General features: G+C 35.6%; 1 protein-coding gene across 1 annotated transcript in view; it reads right to left on the bottom strand.

Moving 5' to 3' along the window:
* Positions 1-17,536, bottom strand: part of Nmdmc (NAD-dependent methylenetetrahydrofolate dehydrogenase) — a 140,493-nt gene that overhangs the window by 109,760 nt on the left and 13,197 nt on the right. The window contains exon 2 of the mRNA XM_090403339.1: positions 16,783-16,967. Within this exon, the coding sequence (XP_090259465.1) occupies positions 16,783-16,967 (185 nt within the window). The remainder of the gene's footprint in view (positions 1-16,782; positions 16,968-17,536) is intronic.

Raw genomic sequence — 17,536 nt, 5'->3', positions numbered from 1 at the left:
GCTTTATGCGGATGATGTTATACTTCTAAATAAATCTGCTACAAGTCTGCAAGATTCTCTGACTAAATTGAATAGCTGTTGTAATAGATATGGTATGAAGGTCAGCAATAAAAAGACAAAGACAATGAAAATAGGCAGAATCATTGAAAATGTCAACTGTGTTGTGAATGGAGAACCTGTGGAACAAGTAAAGCATTTCAGCTACTTAGGCATGATTTTTAGTGAAGATGGTAAATTAAATATGGAAATAGACAACAGAATCAGCAAAGCTGGTATGGTGGGAAGTCAATTGAATAAATTCATATGGAATAAGTGAGAAATTAGTTGGAACACTAAATTAGCTGCATACAAGACAGTGTTCAAACCAGTTTTAACTTATGGATCTGAGAGCTGGGTCAGAAGTAAAACACTTGACCAAAGACTAGAGATCGCAGATATGAGAGTCTGAGAAAGATTATAGGCGTGAACAGATGACATCAATGGCAATATCATATTAAAAATGAGGATATTAGGAAAGAACTTGACATTGTCAGCATCCAGGAATGCGTTAGCAGAGCTAATCTCAGGTGGTATGGTCACTTAAATAGAATGGGAGAGAAAAGATTAGCAAAACAAGCGTTCTCTGCCAGGTTGGCAGGAAAACGACCCAGAGGAAGACCAAGATATAGGTGGATTGATACGGTACAAAGTGCCTTAGACGATAGAAATATAAGATCTGATAATGTTGGAGTCTTGACAAGTAACAGACTGATTTGGAGGAAAATTGTAGATAGGAAGTTAGTAATGATGTAATTTTTTCATGTAGTACTATCATATCCTGTACACTCCTTGAGGGTACATGGCAGGAATTTGATGATGATGATGATGAATACTTTATGTATCTTTGAATATGCATGTTTTCATTATTGTCAAAACTCAATCCTGTATTCATCAGGAGGTGGCTTGCAGCTATATCATGGAAGGAATTGGATGTAAAGGAGATCAATGCTACTTGAGGTCTCCTTATGAACTATCTGGCAGAGGTTATATATCTGAATGCATTCCAAAGGTCAGGAGGTTAAGCAAGTTGGGTATGGCTGGATGAAGAGGTGAGGCATGCAGTTTGGAAGAAGGAATTATGGAGGTGGTACAGGATGAGTAGTAACAATCAGTTGTATGAGGAGTACAAAGAGCAGGTGAGAAAGTGACTAAATTGGTAAGAGTATAAAAAGTGCAGTACAAGCAGCATTTAGCTAAAGAGGTAGCTAAAAAAAAAAAAAAAAAAACTCAGGGAGTTCTTTTGATATGTGGCTAGTAGAAGGAAGGATGATATTGGTTAGTGAAAATGATATAATGATAACCACTGAGGAGGATATATCTCAAATGTTAAAAGAACATCAGTGGGAAGGAAGGAGGGTTATACCTCCTGCTCACTGATGGAGTGAGCAAGAGGTATATGAGGAAATGAGCAAACTTGATGTTAATAAGAATGGGGCTTGATGACATATCATCATGTGCTTTAATGTTCTGGGGAGTTAATGACAGTTTTGACATAACTTTTTTTACCATGAATCTTGCATTGGACTAAGTTCTGAAGGAGTGGAAAGAAGGCAAAATTGTTCTGTTTCATAAGTGATGTGATAAGACTTACACTTCGAATTATAAGCTAATCTGTGTGTGTGTGTGCACGCGTGCTTGTGTGTGTGCACGCGTGCTTGTGTGTGTGCACGCGTGCTTGTGTGTGTGCGTGCGTGTGTGTGGAATTGTGGTTCAAGGGTTAGAGAGGTTAGTTAGGACCAAGATTTAGAACAGGGTTGACAACAGCATATTCTTTTCGATGGTCAGCAGGGGCTTGCTAAAGGAAGATCGTGTTTTAGCATTCTTTTTATTTATTATAACAGAGTAACAAATGCATTGGATAAGGGTACACATAGTGGTATACTTAGATTCTCCAAAGGCTTTTGATAGATTCCCAAATAATATTCTGGTAATTAAATTTAAATGGATAGGATAGGATAACAAATTAGCACAGTGGATGGCAGATTGGCTGTCTGTTATGTATCAGCAAGTTTGTGTATAGTAGAGGGGAGAATATCCCAGAAGGGACAAAAAGTCACTAGTGGTGTACCCCATGGCACACTAGTGACACCACTCAAACCTTTTTCCCATGATATTGGGAAAGGTTTGAATGGTGATGTGCAGTTATTTGCAGATGATGCAAAGTTGGAAAGTACTATGAAGAGTAGACCAGATGTAACTTTGCAAGAGGACTTGAATAGATTGGGTGAACAGAATCTTCCCTGTTCCGTGACTCAAATTATACAGCTGATCAAAGGAATAGCTAGTTCAGCTGAACACTCTTTTAGCACCTGTGTTGATATACCTTTGGTCCCTATTGTTGAATTCTTATTCAGTTTGTGCAACAGCTCTAATACCTCCTCTTATACACCTGAGTTTCTTCAGAAGAGGTAGCAGTGAACTCAATATTGAATACACCAGGTTGATAGTTTTCAGCAAAATGGGCACTCATTAGTTGAACAACCTCTACTGCATCTGTCATCCTCAACACCATGTGCATTCAGAAGAATGCATATGGTGTGAGGGTGACAGATGCAGTAGAGGTTATTTACGGCCTTTATTGTTTAACTTTGAAAAAACATTTTAAAGTTTATCAGCTAGAATGCCCAAGAAAATGGGCATAAAGAAGAACAGTTAGATGAAATTTTATCTAAAAATAATAGCCATAATATCTGAAACCAAGAAGTTGCAAGGTTCAAAATTTATATCCAATTACCACAGTTATACTCAGGTGTTAACAGAAATGAAAGAGCAAGAAACGGCATAATGCTGATGATTCACAATTCCTTTAAAAATAATGTTGAAAACTATACATTTCATGATGAAAGAATTTTACATGCTAGATTAAAATATATGGCCATGAATGCATAACAATTCTAGCTGTACTGTATGTCCACCAGTGAAAGGTAAGAATGAAGAAACTTTCAACTACATGAAATCATTCATTCATCTTCAAGGCCAACCTTTCCTAACTGGGTTGTGGGGGCAGCAGCTGCAAGAGGAACTTCCAATGGTCACACGATCCACTGCCACCAAGCTCAGGTGTTCTGGTGGGACTCCCAAACATGTCCACCCAATGTTTTGGATATAATCTATCCAGCGAGTCCTTGGCCTTCCACCCTCTGGATTGGCAAAGAGGGCCTGCTGAGGGAGCCTCTCTTGTGGCATTCTGACCAGGTGCCCGTACCAACGTAACTGTTGGAATGGGCCTCTCAACAAGGAGAAGCAACGGTTGAGTATTGAGGATTTCCCAAATTGCCGAGCTTCTGACTCTGATGAGTCTTGTCAGCCCTGCAACCCCCTCAAAGGAACCTCATTTCAGCCGCTTGGATTCGTGTCCACATTCTTTTGGTCATTACCCAACTCTCATGACCATAGGTGAGGATGGGGACATAGACTGTATCGAAGACAGCCAGTTTTGCCTTCTGGCTTAACTCCCGCTTCAATACTACCAGGTGCCCGTACCAACGTAACTGTTGGTATGGGCCTCTCAACAAGGAGAAGCAACGGTTAAGTATTGAGGGTTTCCCAAATTGCAGAGCTTCTGACTCTGTTGATTCTTGTCAACAGCCAAGCTCCCACAATATTGAGCTTGCTAAGCCAATTTGAGTATGGTCGTTTTCCTGCCAAGTTGGCAGGAAAACGACCATACCACCTGAGATTAGTGAACCATACCACTTGAGATTAGCTCTGCTAATGCACTCCTGGATGCTGACAATGTCAAGTTCTTTCCTAATATTCTCATTTTTAATATAATATTGCCATTGATGCCATCTGTTCATGCCTCTAATCTTTCTCAGGACTCTCATAGCTGCAGTCCCTAGTCTTTGGTCAAGTGTTTTACTTCTGACCCAGCTCTCAGATCCATAAGTTAAAACTGGTTTGAACACTGTCTTGTATACAGCTAATTCTTGATTCTGTTGTCTATTTCCATATTTAATTTACCATCTTCACTAAAAATCGTGCCTAAGTAGCTGTAATGTTTTACTTGTTCCACAGGTTCTCCATTCACAACACAGTTGACATTTTCAATGATTCTTCCTATTTTCATTGTCTTTGTCTTTTTATTGCTGACCTTCATACCATATCTATTATAACAGTTATTCGATTTAGTCAGAGAATCTTGCAGACTTGTAGCGGATTTATTTAGAAGTATAACATCATCTGCATAAAGCAAAGAGCTGACATTAACATCTCCAATTTTGATATCATGTTTAATACCACTTTCTTTCATAATGTGATCCATATAGATAATGAGTAACAGAGGGGATAATGTACATCCTAGTCTCACACCAGATTTAACGTTAAACCATCTTCCTGTACTTCCTTCAATTCTAACTGCTGACTTACAACTCAAATAAAGACTAAGTATTCCTTGATATAATGCACTATTGACACCATATAACTGCAGTGTATTGAATAGCTTCTCTCTTGGCACCTTTTCATATGCCTTTTCGAAATCGAAAAAAGTTAAATACAGATCTTTGTTACATTCCCATGATTTCTCCATTATTTGTCGTAAAGTGAAGATCTGATCCTGACAGCCTCTATTTGACCTGAATCCAGCTTGTTCTTCACCAAGCAATTCTTCTCAACCGTTCTCAAGTATACTTGCATATATCTTACCAGGAACACTCAGTAGGGATATATCTCTGTAATTCTCACATTCAGTTTTATTTCCCTTTTTATATATAGGTACTATGAGAGCTCCACTCCAATCGTCTGGAATTCGTCCCTCTGTCCGGACATTCTGAACTATTCAGTGCAGCCACTGTAAGACTTTTATACCACCATACTTCAGCATTTCTGGTCGAATATCATCTACTCCTGCTGCCTTTCCACATTTCAAGCCTTTGATGGCTTTTTCTACTTCAAGTATGGATATGTATTCATGACTGCATGCCTGATCAGTGTTTTTTTTTTTTTTTTTTTTTTTTTTATTACCGTGTTGTCATCATTGTTTGTTTCATTTAGCAAATTTTCAAAGTAATTACTCCATACTTCAAGGATATCTTTTTTTCACGTTTTCATGTCACCTTTATCATCTCTAACTCCTTTTACAGCACTCTTTCCTCCATTCCTAAGCTTCTTCAACAACCTCCAGAATATTTTGCCACCTTCCTGATATTTATTTTCTATCATCATCATCATACGTATCAAGGATTTAAGCCTAGCATGGCCTGTTCCGGCCTTAGAAGTTATCGTTGAATCATTTAAGAGGACGTCCTGGTTTTCTTTTTCCTAATGGCTTGTACTTTAAGGCTTGTTTTGGTAATCTTTCTGTTTTCATTCTTTAAACGTGTTCAATCCATTTATGTTTATATTTTTTAATTTTTTATATTATTGGTTCTTGTTTTAATTCTTTCATAATATCTTCGTTTCTTTTGTGATCAAATAGGGTATACTTTGCAGCTTTTCTCATAAACTTCATTTCTGCTGTTGTTAATCTTTGTTTGTCTTTTTGTTTTATTGTCCAGATTTCACTTCCATACATTAAGACCGGTAGGGCTAATGTATTGTATACTTTTAGCCTGGTTTGTTTTTGAACTAGGTTTGGTTTAAATATAGAGTTAATTACACCTGTTATTTTTAAATATTTTGCAATTTTTACGTTTATATCTTTTTCATTTTCATATGTGATCATACATCCTAGGTAGTTAAATGAATTCACCTGTTCTAGGATCTTGTTATCTATTACTATTTTAGTTCTTGCTGGATCTTGTCCTTTAAAGGCCATAGTTTTTTTGATTTTTCCATTGATATTATCATACCATAATCTTTGGATATCTCATTGAGATTTAAAATAGCTTTTTGTAAGTTATCTTCAGAATTTGTAATTATTATTTGGTCATTTGCAAAGAGGAGAGTGTTTAAGTTAACTGTAGGTGAAAGTTTAATTCCTCGATGTAAATTTTTACTCGATTTTATTATTATTTCATTTAAGTAGATATTAAAAAGAGTTGCTGAGAGGGGACATTTCCTGTCGGACCCATTGGTTTATCTCTCTTGTATATGATAGCTCGTGATTTAATCTTATTTGTATTTGATTATTTTCATATATACTTGTGATAGCTTTTAGGATATTATTTGGTATTTGTCTTTCTTTTAATATGTTAAATAATATGTTTCTTTTAACTTTGTCAAATGCTTTTTCAAAGTCAATAAATGCAATATGTGTTTCTAAATTATATTCTCTTCTTTTCTCTATTATTAATTTTAGGCAAAAGGCTGGGTCTATACATGATCGTCCTTTTCTAAATCCATTCTGTACCTCTAGAATAAAGTTTTCGGAATATTTCATTAGTTTGTTATTTAAGATTCTGCTATATATTTTGTAACAGGAATTTAGTATACTGATACCTCTATAGTTTTTAGAGTCATCTCTATTACCTTTCTTAAAGATAGGAATCACAATTGCTTTTTTCCATTCTATTGGGGGGGGGGGGGATACCAGTTGAGTAAATTTTATTTAAAAATAATAAGTCTTTCTTTGAATCTTGTTCCTGCGCATTTATATAGTTCTGAACCTAGCTTATCTTCTCCAGGTGATTTTCCGTTTCTTGTTTCTTTCAGGCTGAGTTCTAATTCTTCTTCAGTTATTTCCTTTTCATTTTCGTTAATTGTTTGCCAGTTGTCTTTTTTAAAATATTTGTCTGTCCACAGTTCTGTGTAGTAATTTAGAAATTCTTCTAATTTCAATTCAGTGTTTAATTTTATGTTATCTTTGGTATCATTTAGGTGTTTCAAAATCTTATATACATTGGGTCTTATTTTATATAAATCTTGTTCTAAATTAGAAACAAATTAATTCCATGATTCTCTATGTCTTTTTCTGACTTCTCTTTTAGCTATGGCTCTTATTCTTTTATATTCTATTTCATCTTTTAATCTTTTACTGCTTAACCATTTGTGATAGGCTTCTTTTTTCTTTTTGATTATTTCTTTGATTGTATCATCCCAGATCTTCAGTTTTTTTCTTTTATTGAATTTTTTGGTCTTTCCTAAGCTTTCATTTGCTGCTGCATTTAGTATCGTTTTTATATTAAGCCATCCTATTTCTATTTCTTCATTTTGTTTTATTTTATCTAGATATTGGTTAATTCTTTGTTCATATAGCCATTGTACATTTGTGTCATTCAATAGTCTAGTTTTATAAACAAATGTTTCAATTTTTCTTTCTGTTCTTGTTACTTGTAGCCATTTAGGTGGTAATCTTAATTTTATTTTAACAAGGAAGTGGTCACTGCTTATTTCATATCCTCTGTGAACTTTAACATCTAGTGAAAATTTTGATGTCTTTTCATTTAATATGAAGTAATCTAATATTGATTTCCATCCTCTTGCTGCCCAAGTATATTTATGTATGTCTTTATGTTTATAGAAGGAATTCATTATTTTTAGGTTATTATAAACTATAAAGTCAATCAATTTTTTTACCATTTCTGTTTAGAGCGTGTTCTCCATGTATTCCTATATTATTATTAATTTTCGTGTTTGCAATTCTTGCATTTAAGTCTCCTGCTAAAATTATGTAATCATTTTTATTTATTTTATTATATATGTTTTGTAGCTGATTATAAAAATCAATATTATCCTATTCTCTTCCTTCTTCTGGGGCATATAAACCAATTATTGTTAAATGGCCTCTATCTATTTTTATTCTAGCTTCTATTATTCTTTCATTCCATAATTTATAATGTTTTAACTGTTTTGAAAGGGAGTTATGAATCCAAATCATGACTCCTGCTTGTGCTCTTTGGTCTCTGTTGACTCAACTGTATATCATTATACAGTGGAGTCGACAGAGACCCTTTCCTCCATTCCCAAGCTTCTTCAACAACTCCAGAATATTTTGCCACCTTCTTGATATTTATTTTCTATGTTCTTGCCAAAGTCCTCCCATGACTTTTGTTTAGCTAGTTTTACACACTGTTTAGCTTTCTTACATTTGTCTCTATATTCTCTAAGAGCTCAAGCTGAATTATTTGCTGCCAGGAACTTTTGATATGCTTTCTTCTTTTCAATACAAAATACAAAATGATGGTACAACATGACATTATTTTAATGGGAGATTTAAATGCTAGAATTGAAAACAGGAACATCAGTGATTGCATGGATGGAATGGGAGAAGATATTGGCAATAGTAATGGCACAAAATTAATAGACTTTTGGCTTTCTAATAAATTGAGAATAATGAACACTTTCTATAATCATAAAAACTGCCATAAGTTCACCTGGTCAGCCCGTGGTTCCCAATTAGGAATTGATTATATGATTGCCAATGATAAACTATGCAAACACTTTATAGAACTATCAAAAAGTCAGATTTCCATGAAATTGGATAAAAAAAATTACCCCAAATCAACATACAATACTGAATAGTTCATTTAAAGTCAGTCTCCTATATGACCTTAGCATTCATTGGCTGTACTCAAGAAGAACCCATACAAAAACAGAAGAGCTCCAGGAAAGTATGAATATCAGAGAAGAGTGGGAAAATCTATGTAAAATTCTAAGAAGCACCGCTTCAGAGGCTTTAGAAAAAAAAGGAAATGGAAGCGAAGAAATGGAGTAAGAAAGTAGGATAACCAAATAGCGGAAATTATACAAGACAAAAGAAAAGCATTAAAAAAATATTTATCAACCAAATCACAGGAAGATTATATAGATTATAAGAGAAAAAGAGCTTTAGCAAAGAAAGAAAGTGAGACAAAAACACAGAGAATCCTGAAAAAATTTTGTTTCTGAATTAGAAAGAGATATAACTAGACACAATCCAAAACATATAAAATATTAAATCACTTAAACAGAGATATAAAAGACAAAGCAATAATTACTACTATTGATACAGATACTTGGGCACATATTTCCGTGAGCTATGGACAGAAAAAACACATGTTGATTACCAATATACAACACTTTTAAATGATAATATAGAATGATAGTATCTTAAACACCTGGAAGAAACTTGAAATTCATTCAAGAATAAAAAGGCATCTGGAGAGGATGGCATTAACATGGAACTCTTTAAATATGCCAGTGAATCATTCGAAATATGATTCCTTAAATCACTGGAGGTGGCGCTAGTGTCCTTGGTAAATGTGGCGGTCGAGTTTAGCTAGTCTAGAAAACGTGTTTTTAAAGTGAAATATAGTGTGGCTTTTTGTCACAAATTGTGCTGAAATTGTGCATCGGTTAGAAACAAGTGTCCTTCAGTGGTATTATTGTTTAGAACTGTGTTGTATATATTGATTTAAGATGGCGTCCAACAAGAAACGTACGTCAGCGGCGCGCAGGACTTCTACTACTACACGAAAGGCTGGCTCAGCGTTAGATTTTTCGCAATGGATGCGTTGCGGAAACTGCTACACGTATGGACCGAAAAATGTGAAGGATCTGTGGTCGGTCTGGCAAAATGAGAAGAACGAAAATGTCGACGTATGTGAGAAGTGTCGGGATAGGCTGGAGCGTTTAGGAATGGAAGCTGACATCGGGACCGTAGCGGAAGAACTTCGGCGGGAGTTTGTGAAAATCAAAAATGACCTTCATCTTCTTCATGAGGAAGTGATCGGTAAGGAGATACTGGAAGTTAAAGCTGAGTTTAATGTGTTAAACAGAGAAATTAGGACTATAGAGATTACTGAAGTAACTAGAACAGGATTACATATGGGTGAGTTTTTGGTGAATGATTCAGTAATAAATAGTATGGGAGTGATTGGGAGTCAACATAATAAAACCACAAGTGGCCTAGAAGAAATGAGATGTAGTGAGAGTGGGGGGGTAAGTAATAGAGAGTTGAGTAATGAAGCTGGGAGAGTCATGCTAGTGTAGAGAATGAGTCCATGAGTGTGGACTTGAATGAAGTTAAGAGTGGTAAAATATATGGTGATTCTATGATTAAGGGTATGGAGAGTGGTATGCATGAGGAGTGCTTGGCTGATGGGACAATAGAAAGAGTGGCTTTAGCAATAAAGAGAGGGCATGAAGCAGACAAGATGATAGTTATGGTGGGTACGAATGACTTGAGAGGTAGTATAAATCGGGTAGGAAAAGATTTAAGAACATTATTAGATATTGTGAAGAGGAAAAGTGTCAATGGGAGAATAGTGTGTGTGCTGCCTCGTTTTGACAATTACGAGTTAAGTAGACGAGCAATGATAATGAATGATATGATTGCAAGAATGTGCAGAAAAAGAGGTCTGGAGTTTGTTGATGTTTGGAGTGTGTTTGAAGGAAAAAGGCAGTTGTATGCTAGAGATGGACTGCATCTTAACATGGAAGGACATAAGCGATTGAAGAAGTTATTGTTTTCTGAACAGGTTGAAGTTATTGGGCAGGGAAACTAATATTGAAAAGGTTGAGTGTAAGAGAGAGAAACTTTAGCACTGATTGTGTATTTATTGATCCTTATAGGCAGAATAAATTGCAGAAGAGAGGGGATAAAAATCGGCATAGGACTACGGTAGTTAGTGACTTATATATCAGTTCTAAAGCCGGTACAAGATCTAGAGGGAATCTGCAATTTTTGTATACCAATGCTAGAAGCATTCGAAATAAGAGAGAAGAATTTTTGGCATTAGTCAGTGAAATCTCACCAAAAGTTGTAGGCATCAGTGAAACTTGGCTGTCAGCAGAAGATGTGGTCACTGGAATTGAATGTGATGGGTACAGTATTTTCAGGGAGGATAGAGAAGATAGAACAGGAGGAGGAGTACTGTTGATGAGAGCTGATGTGTTGCAGCCAAAGAAAGTAGTATATCATGATGATAGACATGTGAATGAGAGTTCATTTGAGGCAGTCTGGTGCGAAATAGTGACCAACGCAACCAAATATACAGTTGGATGCTGCTATAGGCCAGGGAGTACGGGGGGGGGAAATATTGAATTCATGCATCAGCAACTTAGTGCAATGAGTGAAGGCTTAGTGATTATTATGGGGGATTTTAATTATGGTGATATCAATTGGAAGGAGGAAATATCACGTAGCAAAAAGGAAATGGAGTTCATACATCTTCTACGAGATAATTACTTGAAACAGCACGTAACTGAAGGGACACGTGGTGTGAGAGTGTTGGACCTGGTTATTGGTTCAGAGGTTATATGCATAAGTAAGGTGTCCTCGTTACCTCCAGTTGGTGAAAGCGATCATGTGGTATTGACTTGGGAGGTTGCAAAATCTGTGGATTTTTCTATTAAGAAGGGGTATGTACGGAACTACAGGTTAGGCAATTATAACAAGCTTCGGAGTGAGCTTGCAGCCATCCCATGGCAGAACATATTGCAAGGGAAAGATGTTAGCAGTGCTTGGGATAAAATCAGCGGGTATCTGAGGAAAGCAATATCAGATTGTGTCCCCATGGTCAGGAGGTCAAACAAGGCAGGCATTAGATGGATGAACAGTAGTATCAAGCTTGAACTGCAAAAAAAGAAAATGTTATGGAGAATTTACAAGGAGAAAGGCGATCAGGACACCCATGAGCAGTACAAGGCTCAAGCTAGGAAGGTTACCAGCATAGTAAGAAAAGCTAAATCAGATTATGAGAAGACCTTAGCCAAAGAGATCAAGGGTAATCCCAAAGAGTTCTTCCGCTATGTGGCAAGTAAGAGGAAGAATAACTTCGGAAGGATAACCTTAGTGGGTGCTGATGGTATTGAGGTGACAAAATCAGATGTAACAGTCGAGTTACTGAGTGATCACTTTTCAAAAGTCTATCACCCAAGTGAGGATATCTCTATACCTATAGCAATACCTAATGTGAGAATTGAAGCTAAAGAATCAGAGGTATTAAATATATTGCAAAACTTAAATGCAAACACTGCGGTAAGCTTAGATGGAATATCAGCTCGGGTGTTGCGTGAATGTGCAAATGAATTGTCAACCCCTCTTACCTGGATATTTAATTTAAGTTTGAACTCTGGTATGGTCCCTAGGGAGTGGAAGTTAGGCAAAGTGGTTCCTTTGCATAAGGGTGGCTCTAAAACTGCGGTATTGAATTACAGACCAATCACCATCCCAGGAGTAGTGGTAAAAGTATTGGAAAAGTTGGTTAAAGACAAAATTCAAGAATGGGTGGATCAGGATATGATAGTCTATAGAGGCCAACATGGTTTTGTTAAAGGTAGATCCTGCCTTAGCAATCTATTAACTATTCATAATAGAATAACATCTGAGTTGGACAAAGGAACTGGCTACACAATGGTACTTCTGGATTTTGCTTTTGACAGGATACGCCATAGAACACTGTTACGCAAATTGGAGCAGATGGGAATGGATATTAAATTGGTGATATGGATAGGAGAATGGCTCAGGGAGAGATACCATAAGGTGGTGTATGGAGGAGCCGAGTCCAGAATGAGGCAGGTAACCAGTGGTGTGCCTCAGGGCTCTGTGCTTGGGCCAATGTTGTTTAATTTGTATATAAATGATATAGGAAACGGCTTAAAGGGAGATATTCAGTTGTTTGCTGATGATGCAAAGTTGTGTAGTGCAATAAAAAATCAAGCCGATGTTGAAAGTTTGTAGGAGGATTTAAATAAGCTGGTAAAATAAGCAAAAGAAAATGGATGTCAGTTCAATGTGGAAAAGTGTAAAGTCATGCATTTTGGGATTAAAAGATTACCAGCTGTGTACTACATCGATGGAAAGGTACTCCAAGAGATTGATGAGGCTAGGGACTTAGGGGTATTGGTAGATAGGGAGATGAAGTTCAGAAGACACATTGCTAAGGTGTCTAAGATTGCACATAGGATTACTTGGTTGTTGAGGAATACACTGACATCCAGAGATAAAGAGGTTATTATTCCCCTTTATAAAGCATTGATACTTCCACATTTGGATTACTGTGCTCAGGTCTGGTCACCTGGATTCCTTGGAGATGAGGAGGCTGTGGAGAGGGTTCAGAGAAGAGTGACCAAGTTGGTGAGTGATATAAAAAATGCTCCCTACATTGATAGATTGAGAGCTTGTGGATTGCAGAGATTGGTTGATAGGCGAAGAAGAGGGGATATGATAGAAACATTCAAATTACTAAAAGGTTTTTATAGGATTGATGCAGGGGAAATGTTTCAGCTGTGTGATAGTGATGGAAGAACAAGAGGTCATCTCTGGAAATTAAAGAAGAGTGTGGTTAACAAAGGTGTCAGAACAAGGTTTTTTGCCTGGAGGGTGGTGAATGAGTGGAATTCATTGCCTGACTTAGTTGTGAGCTCTTTGTCTGTAAATGAATTCAAGAAGAGATATGACAGATATTGTTTTGCTAGTTTGGGTCTCCTGCGATGAGTCTACTGACTCCATGGAGATACCCGTAATAATAATAATAATAATAATAATAATAATAATAATAACTAAATAAATTGTTAATAGGAGAAAAACCCTCTGATAGCTGGCTTAAAGTAACTGTCATACCCATTTACAAAAAGGAAAATAACTGACTAATGACTGCAATAATTAAAGAGGAATCAGTCTTCTATGAAGAAAGACTGGGTGAAGAACAAAATGGCTTTAAGATGTGGATACACGTGTTAAACTTTTCATTAAAACTTCTCATTGAGAAACATAAGGAATATAACATTGAGACTCATCTAGCTTTCATTGACTACAGTAATGCATTTGATACAGTGAATCATACAAAACTTCTGAATATTTCAGAAAATGACAGAGTTCCAAACCAACTGATAAAAGCAATCAACAACATATATACAAACAACATGATTTCTGTTTGAACAAATAAACAATCTTCAGATTTCTTCAGATTGGAAACCAATAAATAGAGGAGTCACACAAGGCTGTAGCTTCTCCTCACTTTTGTTCAATATATATATATTTATATATATAAATGCTAAATAAAAACTTGGAGACAAAAAATACAGAAAAAAATATCCAAAATCAATTTTAGATACACTATTATATGCAGATGACCAGGTGCTTATAGCTTTATCAGAAAATAAACTTCAGTATTTTATACATCATTTAGATATAGTTGCAAAAGACTTGGATATGAAAATATCTATTGATAAAACTAAAGTCATGGCCTTTGTAGATAACATCCCCATAAGAAGTAAAATTTGCATTGAAAACCAAATACTGGAACAAGTAAATACTTTTAAATACCTAGGCTACCATTTAACCTGCAACAAAGAGAAAAATATTGATCATAAAATAATAAATTTCAACAGAGAACTAGGAATTATAAATAATTTTTTAAACTTTTAATTGTTCAAAAGCACACCAGAATCAGAGCCTGTAACACCTTGGCAAGACCAGTACTATGCTATGGAAGTGAAACCTGGACTTTAAAGAAAAGAGATGAACAGAGGATAACAGCAGCAAAGATCTGTTTTATGAGAAGAACAGTGGGATATACTTGTCTTGACCATAAAAGAAATAGTGACATTCTGAAAGAAATCGGCGTAAAAGCAATAATCAAACACATCAAGCAATACAGGGAAAACTGAATCACATGCATAGAATGAATATTAACCAAATTCCAAAGAAACTCTTGAACTACAGGTCAGAGGACAAATGTTCAGTAGGAAGACCCAGACTCAGATGGAGTGAGACCGTAACAGCCACTAGGTCTAAAATGTAAAGGAAGAAGAAGAAGATTGCTTAACTTATATTTTAGTAATAGGAGGAGAGAGAGCGAGAGAGAGAGGTTTAAAGAGGTTGTTTGACGATGACACAATATTGGAAAGAGCTGTGATGAGTGAAACTGATGTAGCACTACAAGAGGATTTGAAAAGATTGTCTGTCAGAGGCATGGGCTACTTTAGTGCTGAAAAGTGTAAGGTTTGGAAATTAAGAAGGCAACAATAGGATGCTGAACCTTCAACTGGTGGGAAGGTATATGGAAAGCAGTCAAGGAAATAAGGGACCTGGGGGCAGTAGTGGAAAATCATTCAAAATTTAAGATCACATTGCAAGAATTGTGTGAACAACACAATAGATTATAGAATGGCAAGAAGGAGATCTACATGTAGAAATAAAGAGGCTATAATTTGATTACAGTTCTAGAAGTCAAAATGTAGAGACTTGCCTATTTGAACTATTCGGTGCAAATATAGTTTTTTGATATATTTGCCTAGTAATATAAACCTAGTTTTTTGAGGAGAGATTTTATAGGTTTTAAAGAAAAGTAGCTAAGGTAGCATCACATCTTGGAATGTTGAGTGTGAATACAGTCTGCAGAATGTGGTAGATAGGAGTAGGAGGAGGTGATACAATCAAGGCATTAAGTCAGTGAAGCATTTGTACTAGATTAATACAGAAAAGATTTTTCATGGAGTGGATGGAGACAGAGATGGAACAAGATGTTATTCCTGGAAGCTGTATCAGAGTATGTGCTAGGAGCGAGAGTAGATTTTTGCTTTGAGAGTGGTGGTGAGAGGAATGCACTGCCTGAGAGTATGGAAAAAATAAATGAGTTTAAGCTACTTTTTGATAGCGAGTTCTTCCTATGATGTTTTCTGACTCCATAGAGTCAGAAAACATCATAGGAAGAACTCGTTTATCAAAATGCATGATTGTAACATCATAGGAAGTAACTACTTTTCAAGTAGTTTGTTATAGCAGTGCTAGAAAGAGTTGACTGTGATATGATCAAAATGCATGATTGTAATATCTATGACATTTCATCCAAAAGAGTCACTGCTGCACATTTCACACAACTGGGAGTTATTGTATGTATCATGTTCTTCTCAATACACCTTTTCCTTCCTGTAACTTGTAACCAAAAAATTTAAGACTTACCTCAAGGGTCAATAAATTCATCAATCATGTTTTCTGACTCCATAGAGTCGGAAAACATCATAGGAAGAACTCCAAGGAGTCCAAAGACTCATGGACTCCTTGGAGTCCACCCACTCTACAACTCTCTGGCTCCACCACTCATCCACCAATTACAACAATGCCATCTACTGTTCATCACCACCACTAGTATTTTCACAGACAATCACAAACATCCATGCCCATAGCAGGATTCGAACCTGCAGCCATCTGGTTGGAGAATGGATATGCTAACCACTCAGCAACCAGGACAGCACATAATAATAATAATAATAATACAGTTGAATTTCAGTACAACAAACTCATAGGGACTACACAGTTTGTTATAGTGGATAGCTTGCTATATGGAATTTCTTTTAGCACAGCATAGTTGTACCCAGAGGACTCTGATCAGGACTTTTCAAGTAGTTTGTTATAGCAGTGCCTGCTATAGTAAGAGTTGACTGTGATATGATCAAAATGCATGATTGTAATGTCTATGACATTTCACCCAAAAGAGTCACTGCTGCACATTTCACACAACTGGGTGTTATTGTATGTATCATGTTCTTCTCAATACACCTTTTCCTTCCTGTAACTTGTAACCAAAAAATTTAAGACTTACCTCAAGGGTCAATAAATTCATCAATGGATGTTATTTACAATGCTGCAAAAAGTGGCTTTTCAAAAAAACTCTTTCAAGATCTTTCTCCATCAGCATCTGATAAAATGAGTGAGTGCAGAAAGAAATAGTTCAAAGTAATTATACTGCTGAATGAAAACCAGCTTGTATTAAATATAAAAAAAGTCAAACTTTTTGATAGAATAAATTCTGTCTAAAAATCTCTTAAGTTGTAATAAGTGCTCTCATGTATTTTCCTTAAGATATATTTCATTGGTGCCCTCCTTTAAATGTAACATATTTAACAGCATTTAAGCAAAAAAAAAAAAAAAAGACATACCTGTTTTTTTTGTAGCCTTTATTTTGTTGGAAACATAAAGACTGCTAGCAGGGTCACCCCCAACAAGGACGACACTTAAGTGTGGGCGGCGATTTCCAGCTGCCATCCACTTTTCTATTTCAAGTTTTATTTCATTTTGAATTTCCTGTGCTATTTTGAGTCCATCAATGATTTTGGCCAGATACCTTGTGGGGAAAAAAAAGAGTAATATCAGCCAGCTTCTTTAATCATTCATTTAAAATCCAATGAAAATAATTAACTTATTTCCTTACACAAATGCATTAAAAAATGTATAAATATAAATAAGCAGAAGGAATATCTACAAGTTTTTAGCCTTTTACTAAATTATAATATTTAGTAAAATATTATAATTTTTAATAATTAAAACTAAATATTATAAAATATTTAGTTTTTAGCCTTTTACTAAATTATAATACTATAAAAGCTTCAGTGTTTAAAGTTAGAGAAGGATGAAAACATTTAAGAGAAATACAAATAAATCAGAATTTCAACTTTACTGTACTATATTAACCTTAATCCCTGCAACAAAATACTCTTTCATTACATAATAAGAGGAGCATCATTTCTGAAAGTTTAGGAGGAATATGATTAGAAGAATAGGAGACAGCTACATTTTTCTATGAAATGAATTTAAGAGAAGGTATGAGCTGAGTTGTGCTACAGGTTTAATGGAATGAAAACAGCTGGAAAAGGATTAAAACTAATGTTTAATACTTACAGTTTTATTATACTC

The sequence above is a fragment of the Typopeltis vanoorti genome, chromosome 14 (genome assembly GCF_054136105.1).
Source record: "Typopeltis vanoorti isolate ZY-2024b chromosome 14, IOZ_Tvanoo_1.0, whole genome shotgun sequence".
NCBI lineage: Eukaryota > Metazoa > Arthropoda > Arachnida > Uropygi > Thelyphonidae > Typopeltis > Typopeltis vanoorti.
The sequence above is the reverse complement of the archived record's forward strand: the minus strand, read 5'-3'. Positions and strand labels throughout refer to the sequence as shown.